Source organism: Lepidochelys kempii, chromosome 13 (genome assembly GCF_965140265.1).
Source record: "Lepidochelys kempii isolate rLepKem1 chromosome 13, rLepKem1.hap2, whole genome shotgun sequence".
Taxonomy (NCBI): Eukaryota; Metazoa; Chordata; order Testudines; family Cheloniidae; genus Lepidochelys; species Lepidochelys kempii.
Window position 1 is genome coordinate 140,171 of NC_133268.1, and position 18,919 is coordinate 159,089.

General features: G+C 56.3%; 1 protein-coding gene across 5 annotated transcripts in view; it reads left to right on the forward strand.

Annotated features, from left to right (window-relative positions):
• The window catches only part of CDH22 (cadherin 22), a 206,743-nt gene that overhangs the window by 40,783 nt on the left and 147,041 nt on the right, over nucleotides 1-18,919 (forward strand). For 4 of the 5 annotated variants that reach the window (XR_012154631.1, XM_073308961.1, XM_073308962.1 and 1 more), the window contains exon 2: nucleotides 17,235-18,343. Coding sequence is in view for 3 of the 5 variants with exons in the window: in XM_073308961.1 (XP_073165062.1) it covers nucleotides 18,068-18,343 (276 nt within the window). In the remaining 2 variants the exon portion in view is untranslated. Of the gene's footprint in view, nucleotides 1-17,234; nucleotides 18,344-18,919 lie in introns of those variants that run through there. The other variant, XM_073308963.1, reaches the window with a different exon arrangement.

The following is an 18,919-nucleotide window of genomic DNA, read 5'->3' on the forward strand; positions in this document are numbered from 1 at the left end:
TTGCATAGCAGAACAGCTGTCCTGGCTGTTTGACCTCTTGGATGGTGGCAGAGTTGTTCCAGAGCAGGACTGGGAGCCCCGGCACTGAGGACCTAAAACTAGGCTGCACAAACCCTGGGTAATGGAGGATATGCCATTGCCTACCCAGGGGGATGGGTCCTTGCTATCTATCATGTCTATGGGCCAAATCCTGGTACCTGAGAAGTCAGTGGCAGAGCTCCCATTCACTCAGCTGGGACTAGGACTTGGCTTATCTGTTTAGGAACCATTCACAGTGAGGCTGCTAACCACGGCGTTCTTCTGACTTCCTGTAGCACCAGGTGCTGCAAGGTCTTTGTGTCATCCACGGGCTCTGTGGGATTAGGAGGAAGTTTCTCCAAGTTCTGGGTTTGGTGGCACCATGAAAATATCCAGATCTGCAGGAAGTCACATTATTTCACCTCCCATCAGAACTTACATTTTTAAAGGCCAATTAAAGCATTGTATCCACGTAGGCAAAGCATGAAAATTCCATATTTGGAAAAGAATTACTGCAGAGCGAGACCGTTATGGCTGTAAAATCCTCTCCCCTAAGGGAGACTTTAAGATTTTCTTTGCAATTAAAATTTCTTTGAAACTTGGACCAGAGAAGATTTGGAGGAGAAAATCTCTAAACTTTGAACATACTTTTCCTAACCGGTGATTGTGTGAAGGTTTTAACAAATAGCACTTCCTCCCAACATGGCTGGAAAGCAGAAGGTGGCACTGAAGAAGAATTGCTGGAAAGGGCTGAAGAGCTCTCATCTCTGCAATCGCTACGCCCTTTTTATTGGAATTTCTCCCGAAAACATCAAAGGTGACAATAATTAAACCTTCAAATTAAGGCAGCCTGAAACGAAGAAGGAAAATAGATTCCTAGTCACACTGGCCTGAGCGCAAGTTGTTGGAAGGTTCTTTTGGAAAAGCAGCTTTACCTGAACCCTGCTTTCCAGTCCAGCTAGGAAGACTGGCAGAGGCGGAAGTCCCCTGCTGGGAGAGTAATTCCAAGAAACCAGAAAGAGGAAACTCACAGATTTACTTCAAGGACAAGAAAGATTAAACTTCTAATAAGTGTAATGGGCTTTCTGTCCCCATGTTATTAAAGCAAGAGCTTGGGGGAGATTAGCGAGGGAACTTCCTTTTATCATCACCCTCTGCCTGTGTCGTGTGCTATGGATCAGGGCTGGGCATTCTCTAGACCACAAGGAACCTCCTGCCTTTGCCTTGTACTGTCTCAGCCTGTTCCTGAGAGGTGGTGCTCTTGTTGGAAGCCAGTGGCGCCTGGTGCTTTGCCGTGATACGTTAACATTATTGCAGGTGGGAGCAGTGTTCAGGAGGATGCCCGTCTGGATATAAAAGGGCTTTCATTGGGTAAATAAAATTAAAAATCAATTAAATATGCCTTTAAAAAAGGATGCAGCTCCACATCTCTTGGCCATTTATCCCCAGCATTTGTATACTCTGCTGCACTATCTCTTATCCAGATCAATATCTTCAGCCTTTCTTATTGCTTGATTGCTAGACTACGTCCAGGTTCTACAAAAGATGCTGTGAATCAGAGAGTGGTTGCTGAACGAATGCATCTCATGAGAGAGGGTCTTACCTGGGCTGCAGTGCTGGCTTGAGTGGCCAGCGCTCACCTGGCACAGCAAGGAGAGATCGAGGGTGGGGGGTTGTCATCAGGCACAGCTAGGCCACAACTGCACAATGTATTGTACCATATACTTTCTAGTGCTTTGTCCAGCCTAGTTTCCCCAGAGAGGTCTGTGATCTGGGAGTTGGAGCTGAACCCTAAATAGCACATCACGGGTGTGATTTGCTGTGGGTTGAGCACTTGCAGCTCTGGAGTCTTTGGGTCAAACGCAGCCCTGGTATGACAAAGTGCAACTCCATTGATTTCAGAGGAGGGCCTTGGCTCACTTAGGGCCAACAGGGGCCTGGTGTTCTCACGGCCCTTAAAGAAATGATAGGGTGCAGCATGTGTGCATGCTCCTTGCTGGGGACAGCCATTCTTCCAGGCTGCGACAGGGAGAGTGTCGTGCTCACCACAGGCATTCTGGAGCAGCAGCTCTTCTGGGGGCCAAAGAGTGAGTGTGCTTAGCCAGTGCGCTCACTATTGGTCTTTCGCCTCTTCAGGCTGCAGTCCCAGGGGACACACAGGAATGAGTTGCATGCCTCCTCCCAGTCCCTAGTGGCCATTTCTCCTTAGCACAAAAGGACCCCACAGGTTTGCCCAGGCAGCAGCTGTTGCTGAGAAGTGGCCTAGCGGGGACGCAGCAGATCGGAGTTGAGGGGTCTTGTCGGAGCTGTGTGTAGGAAGCTTGCATGCAGTTTTCTTGCACTGTGTGTGGCCCTAGCCTGGTGCTGATAGTATCTTGCATTCAACAAGTTCTCTTCTCCCTCCCAGCCCACCCCCGCCTCAGAATTGCAGGCAGTGACACATGAGTCGCTCCTGCTTGTCTTGCAATAGGCAGGAGATAAATTGAATTCTGGAGCAATTAAGACTCTGGGTTCCCAGCCAATGGAGGTGCTTGGAGGTGATGTGCCATAATAAAGTTTCCTGAGAACCTTGCCACGGTTACACAGTCTGTTTACGACAGACACCGGGAAACAAATTCTAGCTAGTCTACTCCTTTCCCCAGGAAGGGGAGAGTTAAATGGAATTGAATCCTGTTTAAGAAGCGGAGACAGTTACATGCCACTGTAATTTACTGCACTGTTGACAATAAGAAAGATGAATTTGTTGGTGAAATAATCACAAGCTTTTTGGCCCATCTCAGTGGGATCTCTGAGGCTAGGATCTCTGTGCTGTGCTGACTCGCTGAGATGAGATGCTAGGCAGGTGGTCTCACTGAGGTATGAAGTGGGATATCGAGCTCTGATCCTGCACTAATGCACGCGTCAGGAACGCAGTTCAGGAGAAGCCGGGTTTCCGCTGTGGTTGGGAGCACTGCTTCGGCAGTTTCCCCGTTGCTTCGGCACTGACACAGCCGGCAAGGCTGGGCAGGCCCTGGCTCCAGGCTGGGCAGGGCGGGGTGGGTTATTTGTTGGTAGTACCCAGAGGCCCCAAGTAGGGAGGTGGGTGCTGCACAGACACTAAGGGAGAGGCAGCCACTGCCTCAGAGAGTGCTCAGTGTGGGCTATGACGAGATTCGGGACAGGAGGGACCATTGTGCCTATCTAGTGTGACATGTGTGGCTCAGGCCACAAACTCACCACCGGCTTTCCATGTGGAGGGGCGGGGGGCTCGGCAGGGGCAGTGCAGCATGGCGCTGGGCTCTCCCTAAATCCTGACACGTCTTCCTTTGGGCCTCCCAGGGTCATGATCCACCCCTGCCCCAGATAAGCCCAATGTGCCCCCCCGCAGGTCCGGCCTGGACCCCTGGTTTGGTGGTGTTCAGTGTTAGCTGCATGGAGGGGAGCAGACTGCAGCTTCCACGAGCCCTGGGTGTGAGCTTCACCCTGTGGGGGCAGATCCTGTTATGCACAGGCGCTGCAGGCAGCTGCAGAATTCTTCCTTGGGTGGACTGTGCTGTTTTGGCACACATCCTGACAGCTGCTCAGCTCGCTGGGTACTCTGAGACTAGGACCCCGGGTGTCAGCTGCCTCTGCGTCCAGCTGCAGAAGGAGCCCCCTGCCTGGGAATGATGGGAGATGCGGGGCATTAGAACAAAGTGGGAGCCTGGTGCGAAATCCCTACTGCCTGGGGCAGGCAGCTGGTGCCCTGGGACTGTGGGCTGAGCAGCGGGAGCACCTGGCTGGCTTGAGTACGGAATGAAACCACAGGGCAGAATGAGACCGCTATCCCTTGGGGGAAGAGCTCAGTGTCTCTGCAGGTGCGGGCCCCATGAGAGGGGCTGAGGCGTCTCTTGAAATAAACAGGCATTTGCTTTAATATCAGCTTTCTGGGACCCGGCCAGGGCTAGGCCAGGAGTAGCCTACCCAGCCTGGATCTTCTCTTATGTGTCAGTGGTGAATGGCAGCGGTAGGCCATGGGGAACTGTCTCAGCTGGGGTGATGATGGGGAATTTGGGAACATTTTAACAGCCCCTGCTCACCCTCTCTGAGCCCCCCCTTCTCTGAACTGCGGGGTCCCCTGGCTTTGACTCTTCTCGTGTGGCGAGCTGCAGATCTCGGGTGGGCTCATGCCCCTGCCCAGCCATGAAATCCACGTCCTGCTGCTCCTTGTGCTCTGTCACTCTCCATTGTCCACATCAAAGCGGAGGCAAGTGGGACCCTGCTGACACTCTGCCCTGACTCCCCAGCCTTGGGTGTCCCATGGAGGTAGCTATTCCGTCCTGCTCCTGAGCAAGGCACTCCACCTCTCCCACGGACCTAGGGAGGGAGAGGTCTGGAGCAGAGCCCAGTCTGGCAGCTGGGACACCAACCTGGGCACCAGGCAGTGCTGGTTGCCTGGCAATGGACCTGCCCTGAGGCTGCCAGAGGGGTGAGGCTCTGAGCTAAGCTCTTGCTGGCGGTTTCCTGGGCAGGCCCAGAGCCTAGTGGCAGGGGAGCCTAGCAGGGCACCTGCGTCACCCCTTTTGGGGACTGGCCTGCCCTACCCGCCTTTTCTGGGCCCCCCACAGACTGGCCCTATCCACTCAGGTCCTCCCCTCAGGGACCCACCTGTCACGGAGTCCCTGGGCGATGCTCTGGAACTGCTCCCCATGAAGCCAGTCAGGACTCTGGGGCAGTCGCCTTTCTGTGAGCAGCCTGTCTTCAGGACACACAGCTCACACAGCTTCCCCCTTCCTGGGTCTGACCTCGGAGCATTCAGCATCCTCTGCCCCTCCGTGCGCTTCCCCCCAGTGAGTCCGCTCAGGCGGGGCTCCTGGGGAAGCCAGAGGGTCCTGCACCCCAACTTCGCAGTCAGACATGACTCTCAGCCAGCCAGTAAAACAGAAGGTTTATTAGACGACAGGAACATGGTCTAACACAGAGCTTGCAGGTGCAGAGAACGGGACCCCTCAGCTGGGTCCATTTTGGGGGGCAGTGAGCCAGACAACCACGTCTGCACTTCACTCCATGTCCCAGCCAGCCCCAAACTGAAAACTCCCTCCAGCCCCTCCTCCTCTGGGCTTTGTTCCTTTCCCGGGCCAGGTGGTCACCTGATTCCTTTGTTCTCCAACCCTTCAGCTCTCACCTTGCAGGGGGGAAGGGCCCAGGCCATCAGTTGCCAGGAAACAGGGTGTTGGCCATTCTCTGTGTCCAGACTCCTGCACACACATGCCCTCTAGGGCTCTGCAATGATCATACACCCCTACTCCACCCCCCAGATACCCAAGAACTGCCCAGGGGAAACCGAGGCACCCCCACACCACTCAGAGGAAACATTAAGAACAGTCCCACTTCGTCACACCACCACAGGGCCTACCCTCTTCCTCTGCAATTCATACTTGCACATTTGCAGGTGGCTCCATCTGGCCCTGGATGACGTAGGCAGCCCTAACTGCCTGTCACCAGCGGGAAGTGCTGCGTCTGGCTGGGTGGGTTTTTCTATTCCCTGCCTCCATCTCTCTGTCTTCCTGACCCCTCTCCCCACTCTGTCCCTCTTCCCACTCTGGATGCTTGTTTTGCTCCCAGGCTGCTGTCTTCTCTTCTCTCCCTACTGTATGCCTTCCATGCTCAGTGTTGAGGCTGGCAGGGAGTTCCGTGGCTACTTGGGACCTGCAGGATGAAAATGCAGGACACCCAATAGGCAAGGGCTAGGAAGAGACCCTGGAGCTCAGACACCTGCCATGCAGTTCCCCTAAGCCTTCTCCAGTGCAAGCTCGCCTCTGCAGGGTGCTCCACTTGCCAGATGGTCCTGGTGGAGAGGAGTGTGATTCTGAACAGGGCAGGCTGAGTAATCCATTGGCAGCCTAATGGGGCACTAGTAATTGATTTCCAGCTGTCAGGAAGGGGTGTGGGTGTGTAGAGACCATTCGTATCCTGCTTGTCAGGGAAGATGGAGCTCGTGAGGCCCCAGGTGATGCTTCTGAGAGCTGGAAGATGGATGTTTGGTGTGACGAGACCCCCAACTGCAGAACTCATCCCCAAGTGTATATATGCAGGTAGTGCTGCAAGTTTGTGCATGTAGGTTTTGTGTACGGTCTGTGTGGAATGTCTGAATGCAGTTGTGAGTCTGTGTAGACATTTGCGTGTGTGTAGATGTGTGCATGTATCAGTGGTGTGTGTGTGTATATCATGAGAGAATTTGGAGTGTGGATTCCTACAGGAATCTATTTACAGTTTCCTAGCAGCCTGGAGGCAAAGCCTTCCCCTTTCTGTTCTCTCTTGGCGGGGGCCCCTGCACAGGTCTCTGGAGGACTGCAGTCATAGCTGTCCATTTTGCAGCACCTGAGCGCAAGTCTGTGTTATGTAGGGCTTTGTCAGGCTGCATGATGTATTAGCGGTTAGGCTGTTCCTTTTTGTGTGCTGGTCTTGCCCCCCCTCCCCTTCCCCTGCATCGGCTGCATTTGTAAAATGAAATAAATATTGACACGGGCGGGATGCTATTCAATTTGTCCTGATCACTGGGCTGCAGTGAGTTCTGACAGGGCAGAGTGTAAAACATAAGCTCAGGATGTAATTTCCACTGTCAACATGATGTACAGTATGGCTCTGCCAAATACATACCGACAAGCTGAGCAAGCCCTCTCGGGGAGGGTACAAGTCACGCTGATAATTGGGAAGCTGGGACTGAGGAACATCAGCAAAGGTGGCGTTTCACTTGGATTCTGATCTGGGGGTGCAGGGGGTGTGTGAGCATGAGCTAGAGCCAGCCACCTTGTGTGTCTGTGACGCAGCAGGGAGGGGGGAGTGTTGACCTGGGAATGTGGCAGGGGAGTTTCAATGGGAGACCTGAGAGCCTGTAACCTGAGCCAGGAGGGGGAGGTAACACCTCTGCCCAGAAAACTGGACAAAGGCTGCAGGAGAGAGCCGGCTGGGGGGGGTTAGTTTCAGTTTGGGGCTGGGTGGAGGAACGCAGGGAACCCCAGGGCTGGGGTCTAAGCTCCCTGCTCCCCCAGAAGGACTTGACTGAGGGGTCCTGGGTGTACCCACAAGCTCTGTTTTGGACTGTGTTCCTGTTGTCCAATAAACCTCCTGTTTTACTGGCTGGCTGAGAGTCTCAGTGAATCCCAGGAAGAGGGGTGCAGGGCCCGGACTCCCCCACACTCTGTGACAACGTCTGCCTGTGAGCCCCCGTAGGCCGTCATATCAGGACACTGCACTGCGTGCTGGTTCTGGCAGCAGCAGCTCCCATCAGTTATTTACGGCCCATAGCTCGTGTGTGGCAGAGAGGAGTGGTGCCCCAAGTCTGTTCTGAAAGGTCGCCAATATCACTGGGAAATCAGTGCTGTGGCCAGCCTCTGCCCCTTGTGTGCTGGGCTCCTGGGCCCTGCCCGCAGCAGAGGACTTTGTGTCCTGGCACAGCCACTTCGGATGCAGCACCAAGAGGCTACAGGAAGGGGAGAGGAAGAGAAAGTAGCTGCCCCTGGAGGAGGCTGGGGGAGCCTGTGAGGCAAGGGATAAGGTGTGGTGGACGTATGCAGATAACAGACCATTGACCCCAGCCCTTATATAGCACTGGACGCAGTGCTACTCACTGGGGGCCCTAAGCAGGAATATTCCTCCCACAACACCTAATAAAAAGCAAATAGGGACCCCTTGAGCTGCTTGGGGCCCTAAACAATTGTTCAGTCTGCTGATGCCTAACGACGGCTCTGTATAGCACAATCCAAATGTGTGACTGTAAGGGTGAGAGCAATGGGATGGAGTCTGAGGACTTGGGATGGCCTCACTCTGCAGTTTAGCTTCAGCTCCCACATTGCTCCAGCTCTCTGTGTTTCTGTAGCCACAAGGTCAAGGGCTGCAAGTGGATCAGACTGGCAGTGTCCAGTGGGGCTGAGCAAATGGAGGCTGAGCAAGCCCTGGCGCTTTGGGATCTTGCTGCCAAATGTATAGCGCTGGCCAGGTGAGGACGTGTAAACTCCTGTCCCTCTGTCTCTAGCCGCAACAGCCCATGCCAAGGGTGACAGAATGCAGCTGAACTTTGACCTTGTGAGAGAACCCCTGATAAATCACATTCATTCAAATACAGCGGTAAAATGGGGAGCTATTGAGTGTAGAAAGCACTGTGATGGCTGAGAGCATAAACACAAGGGTATGGTTCCCACAGCAGCGGTGACCCAGCCCCTGGGTACTCGGGACTCCATACTAAGTCTGGTGTTAGCAGTTGTACAGGGTCTTGAGGTGCAGTGGTGTTGAGTTAGCTGCCATGGGAACTATGGGCCAGATCCTCAGAAGACGTAAATCAGAAGAACTCCACAGACTCCAGGGGAGTGACGCTGGCCCAGCTCAGGCCCTTCCTGAGGGTTTGTCTCACCCATACGCTGTAGTAACAGTTTGTTCGATTGAATTGCCTTGTTTTTAAGTTAAAACATAAACAGAATAAAAGAGGAAAACCATCCCTCTGTCTGTCTTCAGTGTGTAAGCATCACCTGGCCCAGGCTGCATGTTGGGACCCGAGTCTACTGACGTAGGAGCATGAGGAGGGGCTGCAGATCTGTGCTCTAGGTAGGCCAATATTTGGTTTTAAATTAGCAGTGAGTTGAGGGTGTGTGTGTTTCCTCCTTTCCCGTCTCCCACCATGGGAGACTTTTCCTCCACTCTTTGGTGCTCCGCCCCTTGCCATGCACCAGTCTGAACCTGCTGTGGATGCCGTGTGTGCTCCTGCTGCAAGGGCCATCCCTTGTTTCTTGGACACACATATGTCCTGTAGGAACACACAAATGTGCCTGTCAGGTGAAATTGGCTATTTCAGCTTGGGCTAATGCCCTTTCTCTGCCACCTCTAGGCATTTCCCAGACCCGGGGGGCTGTGTGTATGTTCCCTGTGGAGACTTCTGGTGAATCTGAGCGTGGCTGAGTGGGCAAGGCTCTGGTGATGGGCAAAGGGTGAGAATGGGCAGGGCTCTGGTTGTTGCTTCCACAGTGTACTTGGTATTGGCACAGGCCTGGACACAGGACCAGAATGGTCCCTTTGTTAAGTTCTGATTCTACCAGTTGCGTTTCCTGAGTGCAGCCCATCTCTGTTATAGCTACAGGTCTCACTGCAGCGCAGAAGTGTTGTGTAATAACAACTTAGCACTGACAGCTCAAGAGGTGGATGCCCTTTGCTTGTCCCCAGGCAGCCTCAGCACGGGCGGAAATAGTGTGAGCTTCGCCCCACCTTGGGGCTGAGAGCCAAGGAGCAGGACAGGCTCTGGGGCACAAGGGGTGAGTGCATGTTTGCTAGCAGCTGGCCTGAGATCCACCAGCTGATTTCACGCCCACCCAGAGCAGCCACGGGATGGGAGCCATTTCTGGCCAGTGCTATGGGACCAACTTCCCGAAGCGCCAGTCCGCTTCAGCATGGTGGGTTTTAACTTTTTCAGTGGGGCTGGAACATCCTTGGGTTCACGTTGGGCTGAGGAGAAAACAGAGCAGGGATGGGTTGTTATTCCCATGGAAAGGCCTGTCACGGAGTTCCCGGGCAATGCTCTGGAACTGCTCCCTACGAAGCCAGGCAGGACTCTGGTGAAGTCTCCTTCCTGTGAACAGACTGTCTTCAGGGCAAGAAGCTCACACAGCTTCCACCTTCTTGGGTCTGACCTCGGAGCATTCAGCATCCTCTGCCCCTCCGTGCGCTTCCCACGGCGAGTCCGCCCAGGTGGGGTCCTGGGGAAGCCAGAGGGTCCTGCACCCCAATTCCACAGTCAGACGGGACTCTCAGCCAGCTGGGAACACAGAAGGTTTATTAGACGAAAGGAACATGGTCTAAAACAGAGCTTGTATATATAGAGAACAGGACCCCTCAGCTGGGTCCATTTTGGGGGCAGTGAGCCAGACAACCCCATCTGCACTTCACTCCTCATCCACAGCCAGCCCCAAACGGAAACTCCCTCCAGCCCCTCCTCCTCTGGGCTTTGTCCCTTTCCCGGGCCAGGAGGTCACCGGATTCCTTTGTTTTCCAATCCTTTAGCTCTCACCTTGCAGGGGGGAAGGGCCCAGGCCATCAGTTGCCATGAAACAGGGTGTCAGCCATTCTCTGTGTCCAGACCCCTGCGCACACCTGCCCTCTAGGGCTCTGCAATGATCATACACCCTTACCCCACCACCTAGATACTTAAGAACTGCATAGGGGAAGCTGAGGCACCCCTACAGTATTCAGAGGAAACATTAAGAACATTCCCACTTCGTCACATCTCTCCCCCATTGGAGACCGAACTGAGTGAGGTCACTTTATCCGGTGACCTGGGGAAGTTGGAAGCCACCAATGTTCCCATGGATGCCCCAGCATCTCTCCCATTCCTTGGTGGGAGTTACACCAGGCCCTTCCAGTTTTACGCCCTACCAGTTTCACGCCCTCCCTTAGGTCGGGTGTGCTTGATGGCACTTGCATGCCGCATGTGGGAAGGTTTATGTGGCCCGTGCCCTTTTGCCACCCCAAAACCCCAGGGGGTCAAACTGGGATTGGGTCTTCTCCCAGCGCTGCAGTCTGGAAGGCTGCAATTCAGGCTCTCTTGGTTAAGAGCCCCCATCCTGATCTTGGCCCCCCTCTGACCAGGTGTCTCTGTCATCCGCCGCTTGGCATCAGCCTCTCACCGAGCCCTGTGTCTGAGGCGTCGGTGAACACTATAAAGGCCTTGGCAAAGTCTGGGTTTACCAGATTTACCAGTCCCTGGATTAGAGCCTCCTTCAACGCACAGAGAGCCCTTTTCTATGCAACAATTCACCCCTCACAGAAATTCTGCTCTTACCCTCTTTACCTAGGGCTTGCTCTAGAGGAACACTTTCCTGAACAACAACAGACTCTTTCTGGGTCTCCCTTACATCCAGAATTACCTCTGGCCCATCAGGCGGATTCCTACACAATCCCCTTTCAGGCAAACTTACAGACTTCCTAGATGAAAGGTCAGAAGCATTCTCCTTCCCTTTGCCACACACAAGTTCCAGGCAAAATACAAGCACCAGAATTGTCTGGTCTCGGGGATTTTACATAGACACTAACTGGATGAGACCTAGTTACAGGGCCATTCTCCCGAGCAGACCCAAACTTAGGGCCCTTCCGTTCCTGGGCTTTAGCTGAATCCAGAACCAGCTCTGAGACAACTGCACTATCCTCAACCATCACAGGCTGAAAGGCCCCTTCTGTCTGCTCCACAGACAAAGAAGAGCTGGACGCACTTTCTCCTTTACCAGACACACAGCTTGGGATCTCTTTCTCCTTGTCCCAGCACACAAGGCTGGTCACAGACAACTGCTTGGAGATCAGGGTGGCTCCCTCCATAAGCAAGTCAATACCCCTGACAGACACAGGCAGATTTCCTTCACTGTCCCAATTCTCCACCCAGGTAATAGGTAGGGTCCAGGGACACTCATCTTCGACTCTCCTCTCCTTCCCGCCCTGCTGACTAGACAAAGCAATAAGCTCACAAGGCTGCCTCGGCTCATCCAAACTTTCCTTACCAAGCACCTTGCCACTCCCAATAGATCCCCTGCCCTGCCTGTGTCTCCCGCCACTCAGCTGGGGTCTCAGCTCCCACTGTGCTCAGCGCTGCCCTTGCTCGCTGCTTTCCTCACTGCATCAGAGCCAGCGTGAGGCCCCTCCCCACCGATTGGTTCCCTGGATTCAGATTCAAACCCTTGGCAGTTACCGGAGCAGGGTCTGGATCCTGTCCCAAAGAGACACAGTCACCCCACAACAGGGTCTCACAGCTGGTGTCCTGGAGAACCCCAACGACCAGCCAGCCCGACCCCTCCTGGGTCTGCACAGGGATCTGGGCCATAGGCAGGGCGAGGGGCTTCATCCCTGGGACCCTCACCCAGTTCACACAGCCCCTCAACATCTGAGGCTGCACCACCCAGGGCCTGACAACAGTTCTCTCTGTCCCAGGATCTCGCCCTCCCAGGAATGTCTCCCCATTGACCATCACCTTCCGCTCCCACTGGAGGTCCCAGGGGCCTGATCCCAGGAAACTCCACACAGACATATAGGTTGGGGTCAGGAGTGGGAGCCTGTCCACCTCCCCACCCATCTGGCTGACGGAGTCTATGGCCTTGGGACCCAGCAAGGGAGCTAGACACCGGGGCTTTTCCACAGGGTCCCCCTGGTTCAAATCTCCAGCCTGCTCAAAGGCAGTGAGGTGGCATCCACATCCCACCCCTCCTTAACCAGGGGCAGCAATGTAGTCTCCAGGTTCCCTGCGGAACTGGCACCCCGGGATCTATCCCCACTCACCCCGGGTAGGTCCCCTAGGCCTCTCTGCTCCCCCACCGCCAGTTCATGCTGCTGCTGCTTCTGCAGCTCTTTCTCGGGCTCTCACTGTCTCTCACAGTCCTCTTGCTCTCTTGGACTCAGCTCCAATCCCGTCCATCTCCGATCCCCCAATGGGGAACCCGATCGTGAAGACCCCCGTCTGGTCGGGGACAGGAGTCTTGGGGATGCCTGGCTCCCACTCCGGCTCACACAGCCCCTCAGCATCTGAGGCTGCACCTCACAGTCCTCTTGCTCTCTCGGACTCAGCTCCAATCCCGTCCGTCTCCGATCCCCCGATGGGGAACCCGATTGAAGACTCTCGTCTGGTCGGGGACAGGAGTCTTGGCGATGCCTGGCTACCACTCCAGCTGCTCCCAGATCTTGCTATAGCCCCATTTGGGGTCAGGAATCTGTTCCTTAGAGCGGTCATCCTCCTCCAGCTGCACGATTAACTGTGCTTTTGTGAACTTTCCAATGCGCAACCCTCTCTTTCTGCACAGGGTTACAGTGTCCTTCTTAAGGAGACGGTGACAGGCCATCACTCCGCTGTTTCCAAGTTGCTGTGGACTCAAAGGCCTGTGTGCTCTTAGCTCCCCACGGTTTCCAGGGAGAACCCCTAGTGTACCAGCCCTTCTCGAGGTCACCCCCTCTTTGTCAGGGTCAAGCTGCAGACTCTTCCGCCCCGGGACCGCTTGCTGTAATCCCCCGGGGGACCCTGTTACTGCAAAAGTCCTTCTCTCTTATCACACACTCCTAGGGGTTAACCGTCCCCTGAAGCACTCTCTCTGAATCTTTAGCACACCTGGTCCCTGTCAGTCCCCCTTCATTTTACTGCTCCCCAGTCACTTACTGCAGGAAGTGCCGTCCACGGGGTGCAGTACATCCCACCATGACCACCAGTTGTCACGGAGTCCCTGGGCGATGCTCTGGAACTGCTCCCCATAAAGCCAAGCAGGGCTCTGGGGAAGTCTCCTTTCTGTGAGCAGCCTGTCTGCAGGACACACAGCTTCCACCTTCCTGGGTCTGACCTCGGAGCATTCAGCATCCTCTGCCCCTCCGTGCGCTTCCCACAGCGAGTCTGCTCAGGCGGGGCTCCTGGGGAAGCCAGAGGATCCTGCACCCCAACTCCACAGTCAGATGTGACTCTCAGCCAGCCAGTAAAACAGAGGTTTATTAGACGACAGGAACATGGTCTAACACAGAGCTTGTAGGTGCAGAGAACAGGACCCCTCAGCTGGGTCCATTTTGGGGGGCCGTGAGCCAGACAACCACGTCTGCACTTCACTCCATGTCCCAGCCAGCCCTAAACTGAAGCTCCCTCCAGCCCCTCCTCCTTTGGGCTTTGTCCCTTTCCCGGGCCAGGAGGTCGCCTGAGTCCTTTGTTCTCCAACCCTTTAGTTCTCACCTTGCAGGGGGGAAGGGCCAGGCCATCAGTTGCCAGAAACAGGGTGTCGGCCATTCTCTGTGTCCAGACCCCTGCACACACCTGCCCTCTCGGGCTCTGCAAGGATCATACACCCTTATCTAGGTGGTGGGATACTTAAGAAATGCCTAGGGCAAACTGAGACACCCCTACAGTATTCAGAGGAAACATTAAGCACAGTCCCACTTTGTCACAAGGCCCCACCCTTGGCCTGGGGGCTCTTCTCTCCCCAGGGCAGAGCTGAGGCCGACCTCTAGCTAGAAAACCTGCTTTAGCTGGATCGCTGCTGGGAGGAATTTGTTGTCAGGCGCTCAGGCAGGTTTGCAGAGTCTGTAAAACCCTAGACCTAGTGAGATTTGTCAGGCCCGGTCATTGTCCAGCAGAGCCGGACTAGAGTGGTCTGACCTGGAGATGAAAGCTCCACAATAGCCAGAGACTTTCCGGTCAGGCGTGACTGTGTTACACTGGCCATTGTCACTGATGCTTTGTACAGCATGTTTATGTACACGCCTGTGCATTACTTGTGGTTTTGTGCGTGCCATTATTGTTTGTTACAGGGCATTTTGCTCCCCGGGAGCAGCTGTCTCTGGCCATCTGGAGATGGGGCTAGATCAGAGGTGGGCAAACTGTGGGCCACATCCAGCCCGCAGGACCGTTCTGCCCTACCCCTGAGCTCCTGGCCCGGGAGGCTCGCCCCCGGCCCCTCCCCTGCTGTACCCCCTCCCTCGCAGCCTCTTCTCAGTACACGGCCGGGACAATGTTCTGGGCAGCAGGGCTGTGAGCTCCTAAGGCAGCGCAGCCCGGCGGCCCGACCCGGTGCCCTCTGCCCTGCGCGGCCCGACCCGGTGCCCTCTGCCCTGCGCGGCGTGGCTGGCTCCAGCTGGGCGGCCCGGCGGCCTGTCCTGGTGCAGCTGCGCTGCCAGCCACCCGCCCTCCAGGCAGCGCGGTAAGGGGGCAGGGAGCAGGGGAGGGGGGTTGGATGGGGGCAAGGGAGTTTGGGGGGTGGTCAGTGGCCGGGGGTGTGGATAGGGGTGTGGGCGGTCAGAGGGCAGGGAACAGGGGGGTTGAATGGGGGCAGGGGCTCTGGGGGTGGTCAGGGAGCAGGGGAGGTGGATGGGGCAGTCAGGAGAGGAGGGGGTGGATGGGGTGGCAGGGGGCAGTCAGGGGTGGGGGTTCCGGGGGCGGTCAGGGGACAGGGAGAAGGGGTGGGTGGGGGTTCCGGGGATGGTCAGGGGACAGGGAGAAGGGGTGGGTGGGTGGATGGGGCAAGGGTCCCAGAGGGGCTGTCGGGGTAAGAAGCAGGGGGGCTCAGATAGGGGGCGGGGGCTGGGCCACGCCTGGCTGTTTGGGGAGGCACAGCCTCCCCTAACCAGCCCTCCATACAATTTCCGAAAGTGGATGCGGCCTCAGGCCAAAAATTTGCCCACCCCTGGGCTAGATGCATCCCACTGACTTCGCACAGCAATGCTTCTGATGCCAAGGGGTGGAGGATTCAGCCCAAGTGATTGTGGACTGGTGGCCGACATTGTCAGCTCTGCACCCTCCGGCAGTTCTGCCCACTCATCCCTCCCTGCCTCCTAGAAACAGTTTCCTGCTTTAAAATGTCTTTCATATGGTTTGATCACAGGGCAAGCTGCCTAATTGGCAAAAGTGACTCCAAGACCCTCTGCCTCACACTAGAAATGAGTGCGCCAGGATGGCTGGGGGATGCCCTTTACTCATGCTCTGTTGGGCCTAGTGCATGGGTCATCGCTCTTTGCATTTACTAGTGAGTATCCGGTAGCACATGCAGTGAGAGGGGCAATATTTCAGTGACAAGAGGCCTTGCTACAGCCCTGTCCGCTGAAGAGCGGGCCCAGGCAGCAGGACCTCTGGGCGATGCATTTGGGAAGGAAGCATTAATGAGGCTGAACAATAATTCCTGACTCCTCAAGGTGCACCAGAGACCCTGTGTTCCTCAGAGCATCAGGTGCCCACAGTTCAGTGTGTGCGAGTGGACTGGCCCCTGTGCATGTTATACAGGGCATACGTGTATATGCTGTAGCAGGCATGTGTGCGCGTGTGCACACGAGCTGGCTGGTGTGTGTGTGCTGGCGTGTGCATGACACCTGTGTGCTGTGTAGGAATCAGGAACTGAGTGATGCTCATTGTCTTTGCCACGTGAAAGCCCTGCATGCTGTGGGTGTGGGGGGGCAGGGAAATACCGAAGCAATGCTGCAGCGAGCTGGCGTGCTGTGTGCATCAAGCCCGTCGGGCCCGTGTGCCTGTCCTAGGAGGGCAGGGAGCCGAGTGCATGCGAGGGACTTGTCAGCTGCCGCCGAACTTGGGTTTGTAGCATCTGTCAGCGGCTGGGCTTTGAGGAGCCCTTCTCCAGGCTGCTGTGTGACTCCTGTGCTCCGGGCAGATCCTAGTCTGATTTGTAAGGGACACGGTTCAGGATGCCCCTTGCCCTGCCCCTCCACTCTGTTGTCTCCAGTAACAGATAGCGGGAGATGAACTTGGCAAGTCCATTTCAGCGGAATGTTTGAGGAGCAGAGTGCGTGGCTCTGGCTGGCCTCTGTGGGAAGCTCCAGCTGCAAGGGGGACAGAGAGGTGCCTGTCCATCCTCCCAAGAGCAAGGCGAGGCTTATTGCAAACCATCTGAAATGGTCCCTGTTGCACAGAGCATGTTTCCATCCTGGTGGCAGGTCACAAATCTCTTGCCCAGGCTTGTTTGTCTGTGTCTGGGACAAGGCCAGAGCTGTCTAGGAAGTTGGTATTGAGTATTCTCTGGACTCATCTTCTCAACTGATGTTGACCTGGAGCTCAATGAAGGTCACTCTGGCTCCCATAGACCCAAATTCGGGGCTGGCAGCTCCTTCCCAGTCTGAGAATATCAAAGGGTGAGGCTGGTAGAGGGGCTGGACAGGCTAATGGGTGGAGGCCAGAATTGGGGAGCCAGTCTCCCCTGAGCTCCAGTCCTGGTTCAGGCTGGTGGTGTTGTCCAAAGCACGCGCTCATTAGGGTGCTCAGCTGCACACACAGGGTGTCACGCAAAACCTGTGTCCCTCAGCCCCACACCAACAGCCACTGTTGGGAGCCTTAGCCTGTGAGGCCCTCCCGGCGCCATCTGATCACCCCGAGTAACTGTACTTACTCTCACTTGGATCCCAGAAGCAGTGTGAGGGGGAGGCGCGCTGGTTTGAGCCGTCGCTGTTCTCCGGATCCTTGCTAAATACAGGAATTTCCATAGAGATGAAAGCTCCACTTCTCTGCTACCCTCCTCCTCCTCCTCCTCCTCCCGATGTCCCTGGCTCTCGCAGCTCCTGCAATGCCAGGCTCCCACACGTGGCATCAAGGGAGGGGACAGCAGCACCACAAAGAAGGAGAGAAAGCCGGGGAGAAAAAGAGCCGGGCAGCAAGCACAGGAGATGAAGGGAGCATGAGGGGTAGCCAGGCGAGGGGAGGCACTCAGAGCGGGTAGTGCAGTGCTCAGCCCAGGGGTCGTCACTAACATCTTGGCCTCTTTCAGGTTCCCAGAGACGCTGGCAGTTGCCCTGTGCTCACCCGAGTGAACTGGCAGAGGATGGAAGTGGCTGGCAGCAGCTTGGTGAAGGGTTCTCCTCTGGAAACTGGAGTGCAACAGCCGCAAAGATGGAGAATACAAATGCCCTCAGCCTGAGCAGCCCTGTGCCAGGGCCTGCCACACGTGGATCTGTAGCCTGATAGCACAGGGCCTGTTTCCGGAGTGGGCGAGCGCCCGTCTTGGCCACAACAGGCCACTCCTGTTAAGATCTCTCATGAAACTTAATGCAAAGGTGCTCGCTCTGCTGTCCTGCAAACTGCAAGTGCAGCCTTCTCTGCCCCCACAGGGAGAGCCCTGCCACAGGCAGCAGAACCCCCCTCTCTGCTTGCTGAAGTGTCCCCAGGGTGGCATATGGGGAGAGCAGAGGGGGGGATAAATGGTCTTTTGACCCCTGGCTCCCAAGGAACTGCAGCCACCAGCCCAGCCACGGAGCAGCGCAGCCCTGGGTCGCTGGCGAATGTGGCATGCGAGCGCTGATGGGAAAGCACTAGTTGTCTGGCCACACAGAGTCTCTGAGCGGGCCCAGGCTGTAGCCTCTTCAAGGCAGAAAGCTTGACTGTTCTCTCCTTGCTCAGCCCAATGCCAGGAGCCGAGGATGCTGGTTGCTTGTTGCTGTCAGCAGCATGCCTGGGGCCTTGGCAGACGTAACTCCTAGCCCACAGGCACCCTGAGGAGCCTGACTGCCTGGAGTGAGGTCTCGGCGGGGATGGGGAAGCTGCCCCATCCGGGCTGGTGAGCCCCACAGTGGTGGTGTCAGGCCCCTTCCTGCTCCCCAAAGGATGTCAGCGTCCTCTCTGAAAGCCACTCTCCATGCAGCCTCCCGGTGCGCAGTAGTGATGGCTCTGCCAGGCTTCTCGTGGACCATATTTCTGCTACTCTGCACCCTGGAGCAGCTGGGGGCCCTGGCCATTCACATGGAGGCTGGGAGGCCGGGCCTGGAGCAGTCAGGGGACAGCATGCTGCTGGCAGGCGGACGTGTGAAGCGCGGCTGGGTGTGGAACCAGTTCTTTGTGGTTGAGGAGTACACGGGCACGGAGCCGCTGTACGTGGGAAAGGTAAAGTGACCTTGGTATGTCTCTGCAGGGCCCAGGCCTGTTGCCGGGAGGGGAGGGGGCTGGAGCTAGGCCAGGAGCATGGCCAGGCACAGCGGGTGCCCCTGCCGCACGGGAGGAAAGGCCCTGCTGCGGGGGGGGCTGCACTGAAGGCAAGGAGCATCCCTGAGTGGGGTGGGAAGGCTGCTCGAGTGGATTAGGAGCCCTCAGGGCCGGGCAGTTTTAGACACAGTCATTGTTTGATGGGGCTTCAGCAGGGCCAGTAGGTTCAGAGAAAATCCAGAGCAGGGAATACCCCCTAGATGGACAGCTGCCACCTCCAGTGCTGTGTGGGCACAGGGGGAGGGGAGGAGGCAAACTGGCAGCACCCGGGGGCACTGGGGGAAGGGCAGGCTGGAGGTGTCCCAGGGGCGCGATGGGAAGGGGGACTGGCGGTGTCGGGGGCTGACGATGCCCTCAATGGGAGGGGATGAAGGGAAGTTGTGGGCAATGCCCTGGGGGTACATGGAGAAGGGGGGCTGGCGGTGTCCCAGGGGGTGATGGGAAGTGTGGGGGGGCTGGCGGTGTCTGTGGGGAGCG